Source organism: Blennius ocellaris (genome assembly GCF_963422515.1).
Source record: "Blennius ocellaris genome assembly, chromosome: 14".
Taxonomy (NCBI): Eukaryota; Metazoa; Chordata; class Actinopteri; order Blenniiformes; family Blenniidae; genus Blennius; species Blennius ocellaris.
The window spans coordinates 25702009-25715192 of record NC_137663.1 but is presented as its reverse complement, the minus strand read 5'-3'; the positions used below and the strand labels follow the sequence as shown (position 1 = coordinate 25715192).

General features: G+C 39.6%; 1 protein-coding gene across 1 annotated transcript; it reads left to right on the top strand.

The window, feature by feature from the left end:
* Nucleotides 1-1363: 1363 nt before the first annotated feature.
* Nucleotides 1364-11571, top strand: LOC308139601 (collagenase 3; the record flags this gene model as incomplete). The annotated part of the gene is made up of 10 exons (XM_080509063.1): nucleotides 1364-1498; nucleotides 3821-4065; nucleotides 4897-5045; nucleotides 6126-6251; nucleotides 6342-6503; nucleotides 7472-7601; nucleotides 7682-7818; nucleotides 8959-9118; nucleotides 9217-9317; nucleotides 11447-11571. The coding sequence occupies 10 exons, from the start codon at nucleotides 1364-1366 to the stop codon at nucleotides 11569-11571; spliced, it is 1470 nt and encodes a 489-aa protein (XP_080365189.1).
* Between the last annotated feature and the right edge of the window lie 1613 nt (nucleotides 11572-13184).

Sequence of the window (13184 nt, the reverse complement as noted above, 5' to 3'; positions counted from 1 at the left end):
TATTTCTGACGGCACAAATTTTTTTGTAAAACAAAACTTTTTTTTTTTACATTTTTCCTGGAAAACAAAAAACAAAAAATCTGAAGAAAAACACAATAAATCATCGCTTCGTGCTCCGGCGGAGACGGGGGCTGTAATCCCATTTTTATATTCTTATGCTTATTTATTTATCTATTTATTTATTTATTCGACGAGGTTGAATGAATGAATAAATAAATACACACATTTTTCTATTTAAAGGAAAATCACATTTCTTCATTGCTGCAATAATTCATCATCAATTTTTTTATTATGCTTATTAATTAATTCATCAATGTGCTTTTTTTTTGGGGGGGGGGGGTCATTTCTAATCTCTCACTTTTCCAATTAATTGAATTAACGCATTATTTTTGACGGCACTAATTTTTTTGTTAAACAAAATTTCCCACATTTTTTTTCCTGGAAAACAAACAAAAATGTTTTTTTTTATTTTTCCTAGAAAACAAACACTTTTTTTTTTTTTTTTTTTTTTTAAATTCCTGGAAAACAAGCAAAAAATGTATATATATATATATATATATAAAAAAAAAAATTCCTGGAAAACAAACAAAAAAAATTTTATTTTTTTTTTTCCCCCTGGAAAACAAACAAACAAACAAAAAAAAATCAGAAGAGAAGCACAATAAATCATGGCTTGGCGCTCCGGCGGAGACGGGGGCTGTAATTGACGTTTGGCTGTGGGGCGACGACTCAAGGCGCCAGTCTTGTACCCAGAAATTATCAGCCGCCGTAAAAATATATAAAAAAAAAATGACACAGTGGAGTTTCCCAGAGCAGCTTCTAGTATGCAAATCCCAACAACCAAGCCTGGTGGTGGTGGTGGGGGGGGGGGGTTTGGGGGGGTTGGGGGGGGGGGGGGGGGGGGTGTCACCGTCCAGCTGGCTTCAGTCGTCTCCCGTCAGCTGCTGCGTTCTCGTTATCACCGCATTTTCATTTTCAAACGACCGACGCTGAAACGCTGTGGGAACGGAGGCCCCATTCCTAATGGCCGCCGTGACGCCGCCGTGACCCCCCCGTGACCCCGTGAGAACGTTCCGCTCTCTCAGCCACATCATCGGCCAGAGTCGTCTTCCTCCTCGCGGCACCTTGAGTTACGCTAACGGACCGTCAGCTCGTCGTCGTCCGGCGGTTCCAGGGTGGCCTTGCTGCCACCAGGGGACGGATAAAGAAAAGCTTGTTGGAACAGGAGCTGAGAGGGATAATGAAGAGGTGGCCTCAGCTGTAGACCCCCCCCCCCCCCCCCCCCCCCCCACCACCCCCACCACCCCCCCAAGGTTAACCTGCTCTCTCTCGCTCACTGGATTCCTCTCGGCGGAGCGTCAGGATGCTCTGGGTGAGCGTCGCCGCTCTCCTGACGCTGGGCCCGGCGGCCATGACGCCTCTGCCCCCCCCCGCCGGCCCCCCCCCATCGCCGCCGCCGCAGGCCGGACCTCCTGAAGCTGACCGGCGCTTTGCAGAGGTATTTATTTCTCCGTTCGTACCGAGGATGAGGCGCCTTGCAGGTTGTTGGTTCAGATCTGAGCTGCGATTTTTATAAAACCTTAAGTTAAGTTAAGTTAAGTTAAGTTAAGTTAAGTTAAGTTTAGTTAAGTTAAGTTAAGTTAAGTTAAGTGACCAAACAGTGGAAGTTGTAAAAGGAAACTTCTTCCAACCTTCCTGCAACTCAAGTTTTGTTTCAATCCAATTAATCCTTTTTAATTGGCTGCAGAGCTTCATGAGGCTTTTTACTTTATATAAATATAGTTTATCTTTAATGACTCCATGGATCAATAATCAATAGAAATCAATAGGAAACGTCTCGTCAGAGTAAAAGTCTTGATTCTTCATTTTTTTACATTCATCCTCATTTTTTGTTATTGTCATCAACAAACACAAATCTATCTATCTATCTATCTATCTATCTATCTATCTATCTATCTATCTATCTATCTATCTATCTATCTATCTATCTATCTATCTATCTATCTATCTATCTATCTATCTATCTATCTATGAATAAGAATAATAATGGTTATTTGTTTTTATTGTTTGTTTATTGTTTTCTTTTTAAATAAATTGCTAATATAAGCAAGAGTAGCTATGCAGATCTATTGAACTTTATTGTTTGCTTTTTATTTTTTTAATGAACTTTTTTTTTTTTCTTATTTTAACAATAAATGAACTAAACTAAACTGAACTGGTCTATATGTTATGATAATACATTCTCACTAAATAAATAATCTGCATCCAGGTCCCTGCTAAACACGTATTACTCGTTTATCTAATTAAACATGGAAGGAAAGAAGTAAAATGTCAAAACTACTCATTTTAATTACATCTTTATTAAGCCTGGGATCAATTTAGTTCCATAAATGCGTATCAATACTCCTGATTTCCTCTGAAACATTAAAAGAGTAGCAACAAAACATCACCCCTGAAACAAGCTAATTGAAAAACATAGTTTTTAGTTCCTATATTTCAAATTGTGCACATTTACGTGACAGTAAATTTGTTAAAATTACAAAGAAAATAAACAAATATAAAAACGACCTCCTCTGCCAGAGGTTCAGAACTGAAACTATTTAATCACACTAAGATAAAGCAACCAAAACTAAAATACAACTAAAGAAATATCTTATTTCCTGCGAAACGACGATGTGAACGAGTGACGTTTGTCTCTGATCTCAGTCTGACTCACTTCTTCAGAAAGACGCGATAATCTTCTTGTGGTTACATAAATGAATGTGTTTGTACAAAGAGCGGCGCGGACGTCTGCCAAGAAATACACATTTTAGACTGTCAATCTGTTTAAACGTCTGAACGGTGGGAAGGAACCTGACTAAGGCTTGTTTAGTTTAACAGGATATAATTTAAGACTTTTTATGATGATATGTACAAAATGCACACGATAAGAAATGGATTGTATTTTTATTTTATATAGCCATATATTTGATTTTATTACATTACATTACAATATATTGTGTTAATAATACCAAGGATGATTTGGAGGCGGTGTCTCAGCAGTAAATATACATTTGCAGGTGAATAAATAATAATAATAATACTAATAATAATACTAATAATAATAATAATAATAATAATAATAATAATAATAATAATAATAAATGGATCAGAATGAAGGTGGAAACATTTCACTTATTTAGTTCAGACATAAATTTCTAAAGTTCCTTTATTTTTTTTATTTGGATTTTACATATTTATTTGGAGTGCGCTAACTTTGTAGGCTAAGCTAATTTGTGTTGCACATGACCTTTTCGTTTCAGATAAACTTCACATTTATTACTGCGACACTTTGAAAATCACGTCTGCTACAACATGCTAACCATGCAGTTAGCATGTTTGCGTTTGAGTTTGAGCGTTCTCGGCTACTTTCACTGGGTTTATGACGAATTACATTATGAACTTCATTTCTTTTTAGTTTTTGACTAAAAGCTCAAAAACGACGTAACAGCACTTTGAGACCCTCCCAAGCATCCCTTTTATTTTATTTTTTAGGGAAGGTTTCACAAACATCAAAGTGTTTTCCCTCTCTGTGACGACAAAAAAACAAACATCAAAGTGTTTCCCTTGCTGTGACGACCAAAAAACAAACATCAAAGTGTTTTCCCTGGCTGTGATGACAAAAAAACAAACATCAAAGTGTTTCCCTTGCTGTGACGACAAAAAAACAAACATCAAAGTGTTTCCCTTGCTGTGACGACAAAAAAACAAACATTAAAGTGTTTTCCCTTGTTGTGATGACAAAAAACACAAACATCAAAGTGTTTTCTGCTCCCCACAGGAATACCTGCGGCGTTTCTACGGCCTGCGGCCTGGGAGGCGGAGCCGGGCCGCGGCGCCGGACGACGGCTGGAAGGGCGGAGCCTGCGACGAGCTGCGGAGGATGCAGCGCTTCTTCGGCCTGCCGCCGAGCGGCGAGCTGACGGAGGAGACGGTGGCGGCCATGAGGCGGCCGCGCTGCGGCCTGGCCGACGCAGAGCCGTTTGCCGACACCATGCGCTGGAGGAAGAACACGCTCAGCTACAGGTGGACGCAGAGCATCCCTTTCTTTCTTTCTTTCTTTCTTGTCGGAATGGTGTAGACTAGCTGGAACCAGCAGATGGCAGTAGTGCAACTTCAAAGATGCCAACTGCTGAAGAAGAAGAAGAAGAAGAAGAAGAAGAAGAAGAAGAAGAAGAAGAAGAAGGCGGCGGCTTGTGGAGTGAAACACAACCATAATTTAAAAGAGCAAAAAAATAAACAAAATTTTCAGATAATAAAATAAAATTACTAAATCCATACAAGGTTGGTATTATGTAAAAGAAATACATGGAATGATATAGTTTTATTTAATAAAAATTTTTTCTAGGTTTATTAAATATAATTTTATATGCTGAGAGAATCAGTACAAGTACAAAAACATGTCACAAATAAATAAATGAATAAAAAATAATAAATTGAATTAATATAACGGAATGAGAAAGCAGATTCACTCACCAGTTTGTAAGAGATTTATTTTGAAGGAGTTCAAAGAAAGCAAACAACAGTTCCCATAGTTGAATAAAGTATTTGGAAACAAACTTTTTTATTTTCTTGACGTTATAAAATCACTTCCAGCTGGATGTTTATTTATTTTTTAGTTTATTATTTAAGTCCAATAAAAATACAGGGTTTTGCATTGAGGACAATTTCAACATCTGATTATCTGACGGCAACTTAATAAAGATAAAAATGGCAAATTATAAGCTTGTGTTTGTCTTTCCCCTGCAATCCTCCAACACCGAGAAGTGAACTATTCCATACAAGTTCATGGCTTCAGCTCGGTTTTGTGTGAAAGGTTGTGAAAGGTCGAGTGAACGGAGATGATGTGTTCGTCAGGGTCGTCGGCCGCGGCCTCCCCGTCTCCGCCTCCAGAGTTCGTCAAACCTTCAGAGCCGCTTGGGACATTTGGTCCGACGTCGCGCCGATGAAACTTCGCAAGCGGAAGAGAAGAGACGCCGACATCGTCGTCTCCTTCCACACCGGCGGTGAGTTCAGTGAGCGAAGAGTAGATATACGTGGGTAGAGTTTCCACGTGCGGTATCGGTGTTTGATGTTTCTCACTGGTCATGAGTCGTTAAAACACTTTAAATTGAGGGTTTTGCACCCTAAAAGGCTATTTCCTCTAATATCTTTGTGAATAAACACAAATATACGTCATTCACGTGGAACCTGCGAAACTTTATAGCATTTACAAACTATTTGAAACTGGAGCTACACTCGGTAGAGAGCGGTCCTTCACCACATTTGGTTGTGGAACCGAGTTAGCATTGCTGGTATGTTAGCCGTTTGCCTGTATTTATTTATTTATAACAGTAATATTTATTTATAATTATTTAGTATAATATATTTTATTTAGAACAGGCAGAATAAATAAATAGATAAACGAATGAATGAATGAATGAATGAATGAATGAATGAATGAATGAATGAATGAATGAATGAATGAATGAATGAATGAATGAATGAATGAATAAATAAATAAATAAATAAATAAATAAACAAAACTTAAATTAAATTAAATTAAATTAAATTAAATTAAATTAAATTAAATTAAATTAAATTAAATTAAATTAAATTAATGCAGACAAAAACATAACCTTTTCCCGCTTGTTGCTGACGGTAAAAATAAAAAAGATCTCTAAGTGGGATAAAATTCTCACAGTATGTTGAATACATTTTCAAGAAACAGGGATAAAAAGTGTCTGATGTATGACTGAAAAGATAAACTCTCACTCTAGTGTAAATGAGATATAAACGCCCGTTTCTGAAGTGTTTAAGAAGATGTGATTTATGCACCAAGAGAAATACACAGTTTGAATTATGAACCAAATCTCAGGTTTCAAGTCATTTTATTCGTATTTCTATCCTCGATATGAACAAAAGTCCCGATCAGATAAAACGACCGAGGCAACAGTCAATAACCATAAATATTAATGTAAGAGTTTATACCCTCATGATGGTATTTCTGCTGAAAGAGCTTGATGTGTGAATGAATCACACCACTATGGATTGAGCTCTCAGGCCCACTGGTTTAATAACTACAACAGTTTGATGCTGCGCTGCAGATCACGCCGACGGCTCGCCGTTCGACGGCGGCGGAGGAATCCTGGCTCACGCCTTCCTGCCCGGCTCCGGGATCGGAGGAGACGTGCACTTTGACGCCCAAGAGGACTGGAGCTTTAATTCCACTGGTAAAACCGAACGTGTCACGAGGAACCCACAGACTCACGCCTATTTTGGTTCTCATCGTGATTTTTCTTCAAAACGTCAACATGCGGCAGGTTACAGCCTCTTCGTCGTGGCGGTGCACGAGTTCGGCCACGCCCTCGGCCTGTCCCACTCCCCGGACCCCGGAGCCGTCATGTACCCGGCCTACAACTTTGCCCCCGACGACGAGCTGCAGCTCTCCTTTCGGGACGTCAAAGACATCCAGCATCTCTACGGTGGGTTTGAGGAGGATCCAGAGGTTTAGCCATGTTAGCGTCGGTCTACGATTTATCCATTTATCTGGTTGATACAGACTGATAGCAAGTTTGACGACTAAATCGTGGCCAAATATGGAATATTTAAGGTCGTAAAGTCAATAACAACTTTTTGGAGCCGATATTGACTTTATTCAAAATAGAGCTACACTCGGTAGAGCGCGGACCCTTCGCCACTTAGCATTGCTAGCATGATAGCCGATGTTGATGCTAACGGGCTCGGTCAGGTAGCTACATCACTGAGCGGGGAGCATCTCCGCGGCAACAGATGCTGATCTCCTTTGATCTCCTCGGTGAGGAGCCTCTCTCATCCACTTTGTATGGGGCGTTTTGTGGTTGTTGTTGTTGTTTTTTGGGGGATTTATTTGGAAACAGTCAGTCGTTAACGTCCGAAAATTGAAACGACTGGTCTTTGGATGATGATAAATCATCCCTGAAGATTTCACGCAATTTGGATGAGAGGTTTTTTGCGAAAACTTTGTAAAATAAATAAATAAGAAAAAAACTTATTGGTCAACCTTCATTGGCGAAGGCAATAATAAATAACAGAAGTTATTACATAACTGGCCGGGAATGGAAATAAAATCATCTGGGGAAACAGCATAGAATAATGAAACAATACATAAATAAGATTCTATTAGCGAGAATTAAACTACAAGTTCTTTGCAGCTTTTGTCAAATTCCTGTGTTTTGGATTTGTTAAAGACATATAGTATGTATTACTGGTTTATTAAATTTTATTTATTAACATTGGCCAAATGGACAAAGGGAAAATACTGTTTCATGGAAATCAGGAATGTCTGAAAGAATTCTTCACAAATATCTCAGATTATGTGTAAATTAGGTTGATATTCTTTGCGGATGATATGTACAGAAAGTGCCGAGTCGGCGGGATTGCGGCCTAATCTGCTGCCTCCTGTTGCCGGCAGGCATCAGTCCCAATTTTGCCCAGCTGGTCCTGAGGAGTCCTCCCCCGCGAACGCCTGACAAATGTGATCCGGACTTGTCTTTTGACGCCGTGACAGAATTACAGCAGGAGCTGCTGTTTTTCAAAGACAGGTCCACACATTTCTGTTCTATTCTATTCCGCTCTACAACTCTTCGGCCGCTACGAGTCTGAACTCGGCACGTTTGTTCAGATTCATGTGGCGCAAACATCCCCAGTTCGACGAAACCGGAATCACCCTGATCAGCAGCCTGTGGCCGGACGTCGTCCCGTCACACCTGGACGCAGCGTATGAGAACGTGGAGAAGTACGTCAGCGTGTTCTTCAAAGGTAAACTGAAGCGGAACCGGGATGTTTAGAATAGAATACAATAGAATAGAACTTCATTTACAAAGCACCTTTGAAAGACGTGGTTTTTCAATGTGAGGTGATTGAATTATATATAAACAGCACCCACTGGTGGCCAAACGTGCAAACTACATCGTTTTCAGTATTTCGTCTAAACGGATATTTATTTCAAAACGTTGCAGTTTAAAACGTAAAACATCTCGTCGTCATGGAAACGGGGTCTGAGCTTTCAGATTGTTTCGGTGGTATAGTACCTCAGCCACCTACTGGTCTGAACTGGAACTGCACACTTTGTGTCTGTTGTGTAACCAGAACACAGATATAATGAAGACGAGCGCAAATATTTGTGTTCGAAGGACATTTAATTTGATGAGATGAAAGGAAATGCATAGGACCGAAGTTTCACAGGGTTTTTTTTTTTTTTTTTAGGATTTATTCGGAAACGGTTTTGTCGTTAACGTCCCATAATCTAATCAATTGGTCCCCGGATGACGACACGTCATCCCTGAAAAACATTTAAGCAATTTGGACGAGTGGTTTTTGGTTGTTCAAATATGTAAATAAAAATACAAATAAACAAATACATAAATAAACAAACAAACAAACAAACAAATTAACAAAAAACAATCTACAATAATATTAAGTAAATAAATTAACAGATAGACAAACAAAAATGAAACACAAACAAATAAATGAAAAAATGTGGATAAATAAACAAAACAAATAAACAAAACCAAATAAATGAATAGATAAAAAAAATTTTTAAGCATATAAACAAATAAAAACCCAAAATATGCAAACAAACAAACAAACAAACAAATGCACAAACAAACAAACAAATGCACAAACAAACACACAAACAAACAAATGCACAAACAAACAAACAAACAAATATACAAACATGCAAACACATGCAGACGAAGACGTAAACCTCCTCGGCCAGTTGTCGTTGGCGAATGTCTTTAAAATGACATCTGTGAAGAAAGTGTGATGGCGGCGGTGTGTTTCCACGGAGATGGCGGTGGCGGTGTGTTTCCACGGTGATGGCGGTGGCGGTGTGTTTCCACGGTGGCGGCGGCCGGTGGTGTTTTTCCACGGCGGCTGGATGCGACTCTGTTTCAGGGGACCAGTTCTGGGCGCTGAGGCAGCTGTCGCTCCAGGAAGGTTTTCCCAGGAACATCTCGGACTTGGGCTTCCCGTCCAGGGTCAAAGCCGTGGACGCCGCGCTCCACTTCCGGGAAGGCCGCTACACCCTCTTCTTCACCGGGAACGAGTGTTGGAGGTATTTCCTGTTGTCGGTTCGCCCGGCGTGAAGCCGAGACGAAACAAAGACCGAAGCGCCGAGACGCTGAGACGTTGGACACTGCGTGTCACATGCAGGTACGACGAGCGGCGGGAGGCGATGGACGGAGCCGCGACGCTCGTGGACGAGCAGTTCCCGGGGGTTCCGACCCCGATAGACGCCGCCGTCGTCCACGACGGTACCGTCAGAACTTCTCCTATCATGCTGGCCAGCCTGAAAACACGGGAATTAACTCAGAGTTCTCAGGGTTCTGTTTGTGTGTCCTTTTATTTAAAATTTTAATTAAAGGTGCATCAGTTAAAAGTAACGGCTCAGGAACCTGAACTCTCAAGTCCTTTAACACATTCAATTAGATGGAAATCGTTTATGACTCATAAGAAAAAACCCTTTGAAGTATTAATGAATTCAAATGATTCTTTCCTTCTTTCTATTTTTCTTTGGAAATACAGTTTAAAAAAATGTTTTAAGAGTGAAATAGTGTCTCATACATAAGGCCCATAGGCTAAAACGGGTCCAACCCAGACAAATCACAAAGAAAACAGAAATAATTTCAAAGAAAACAATTGTTTTTGGTCTTTTTAAGCACATTTCTTGGGTAGTGTCAAGTCAACACTGAGATAATGAGACCTGTCAGACTGACATTGGCCTCAAAGCCACGTCGTCACGGTGAGTCTGTAAAAAACATGCAGCGTTCGACATTTCACTGCATTTTTCATCAGAATGCTTCATTAAAATTTACTTTATGTTGAGATTGTAGTGATTTTCACAGAGTTCGTGTCAGGAGGTGGTTGGACCAAAGCTATTTTAGGAAATGTCCAGGAAAAACAAAAAAAACACAACAAAACAACCCCACAGGGAATCAAGGAGGACGGATGACGAGAGGGGCGACGTGTTGAGAAGACCACAGAGGGAGGAGGTTTAAATACTGAGGAAGGGGTGGAGCAGGTGGAGCAGGTGGAGCTCGTAACGATGGTAGGAGATCATTGGTTAATAGGAAACGTGAGGTGAGACGCAGACCTGACAGTTTGGGTTTGTGAAAATTGAGACATTTTGAGTTGGAGGTAGAGGTGGAGGTGAAGCTGGAGGTAGAGGTGGAGGTGAAGGTGGAGGTAGAGGTGAAGGTGAAGGTGGAGGTAGAGGTGGAGGTGGAGGTGAAGCTGTAGGTGGGGTGTCTGTCAATGACGGCACAATGAAAGACGACTCAGTGTCTCGTAGCTTTAGCTTCCCTTTATCATGAATATGTTGTGGTTAAGAAGCTCTAACATCAGATTATAGAGCATCTTCCTCCTCTAACGCCAGATTATAGAGCATCCTCCTCCTCTAACATGAGATCATAGAGCATCTCCCTCCTCTAACATGAGATTATAGAGCATCTCTCTCCTCTAATGTCAGATTATAGAGCATCTTCCTCCTCTAACACCAGATTATAGAGCATCTTCCTCCTCTAACACCAGATTATAGAGCACCTTCCTCCTCTAACACCAGATTATAGAGCATCTTCCTCCTCTAACATCAGATTATAGAACATCTTCCCACTCTAACATCAGATTATAGAGCATCTTCCTCCTCTAACACCAGATTATAGAGCATCTTCCTCCTCTAACACCAGATTATAGAGCACCTTCCTCCTCTAACACCAGATTATAGAGCATCTTCCTCCTCTAACATCAGATTATAGAACATCTTCCCCCTCTAACATCAGATTATAGAGCATCTTCCTCTTCTAACACCAGATTATAGAACATCTTCCCCCTCTAACATCAGATTATAGAGCATCTCCCTCCTCTAACATCAGATTATAGAACATCTTCCCCCTCTAACACCAGATTATAGAGCATCTTCCTCTTCTAACATGAGATTATAGAACATCTTCCCCCTCTAACATCAGATTATAGAACATCTTCCCCCTCTAACACCAGATTATAGAGCATCTTCCTCTTCTAACATGAGATTATAGAGCATCTTCCTCCTCTAACATGAGATTATAGAGCATCTTCCTCCTCTAACACCAGATTATAGAGCATCTTTCTCCTCTAACAGATGTAACTTCAGATGAGAACAATGAGAAACTCAGTCAAAAGACTGAAATTTGCCGTATTGAGCTTGAATTACATGTAAAAAGTAACTTTTTATTTTCAGTAAATTGTTTCTAAAACTGCTGGCGACTGTTGATGTTCAGTTCAGAAAATGACATTGCACAATGTTTATGTCGATGTTATTGTTCCACATGCAGACGCTGCCGTTTCAAATCTGAGCCTTACTGGCCTGCTACATTCCAGCGGTGAAGAGTTTCCGATTTCCCCGCAGGGTTCCTGCTTTTCTTCAAGGGAAGCCTAAACTACAAATACAACACGGAGCTGAAGAGCGTGGCGTCCAGCGGGCCAAACAACGAGCTGCTGGACTGCCGGAGGAGCGACGAGCAAAACAAATAAACGCAACGTGTGATCGGCAGTGAGAAGCGCAACGGAAAAGAGGAAGCAGAGGACGACGTCAGGAAGTTGTTAAGAAATGTGATGTCACAATAATGGCATCAGGACCTTGCATCAGAGTACAGTTTTTCTACTGTGTTTATATTTTGAATTTTAGATATATATATATATATATATATAATTGTCACTCTTTTCTGATCACACATCAGCCAAATGAACAATAAATTCCCGTTTTGTGTTTTCATTCACCGTCTCCAACACTTTTTCGGTAAAATTTAAGAAAGTAAGAGAATAATAGTGAAAAGAAAATGTCACAATTTCATTGGATTTATATATTTGCACGTGTTGTTCCAGTTTGGTACCAAACCAGAAGGACACTGACTTTTAAATAATGATTAATGACGACAAACGTTTACACTCCTTACGTTTCTATTATTGATTTATTTGAACGGGAAAGTGCGTATTAATGAATATTCCAGATGTAGCTCAGAGCTAATTTCCATCTGCATTATTTTACAACATTAAAATAAAAACATTTTAATAAATAAAGTTGTAGAAATCACATCTTTCACTTCCCGCTGATATCGTGTCTGTTTGTGTTTGAAAACACAATTTTTCCTCCAGAATCAGGCGACGGATCGAATAAAACTTTTTGCGATTCACAAATGAAGAACAATATTTATTTATATCTAAAGTAAAAAAAATGGGGATCCACCGATACGGCTGCTTTCAAAGAGGCTCGACTTGTTCCTCATTTTTAACTCATTTCTTCAATTCCTGCCGCTGATTTACCGGCGACGCTTCGTCTGCGTGTTGGGAAACCGTGACCGCCGAGTAGATTTCCACCAGAACTGCGACTGAGGATCGATAATCGGGCCAATCGAGGTGGAAAATCACGACCTGCTGGTGACTCGCCTCATTCCATCAAGAAATATCAACATTTTCCTGCATACCTCTCTCTCGTGCATAAACGATTACGCTGGAAGATATTTGTTTTTTGTTATTTTAATCTCAAATTAAGATAAGATCAGATAAGATAAGATAAGATAAGATACGCTAAGCTAAGATAAGATAAGATAAGATAAGATAAGACAAGACAAGACAAGATAAGATAAGATACGCTACGCTACGCTACGCTAAGCTAAGATAAGATAAGATAAGATACGCTAAGCTAAGCTAAGATAAGATAAGATAAGATAAGATAAGATAAGATACGCTAAGCTAAGATAAGATAAGATAAGATAAGATAAGATATGATACGCTACGCTAAGATAAGATAAGATAAGATAAGATAAGATACGCTAAGCTAAGCTAAGCTAAGCTAAGCTAGGCTAGGCTAGGATAGGATAAGATAAGATAAGATAAGATAAGATAAGATAAGATAAGATAAGATAAGATACGCTAAGCTAAGCTAAGATAAGATATGATACGCTACGCTACGCTAAGATAAGATAAGATAAGATAAGATAAGATACGCTAAGCTAAGCTAAGCTAAGCTAGGATAGGATAAGATAAGATAAGATAAGATAAGATAAGATAAGATAAGATAAGATAAGATAAGATAAGATAAGATAAGATAAGATAAGATAAGATAAGATAAGATAAGATAAGATAAG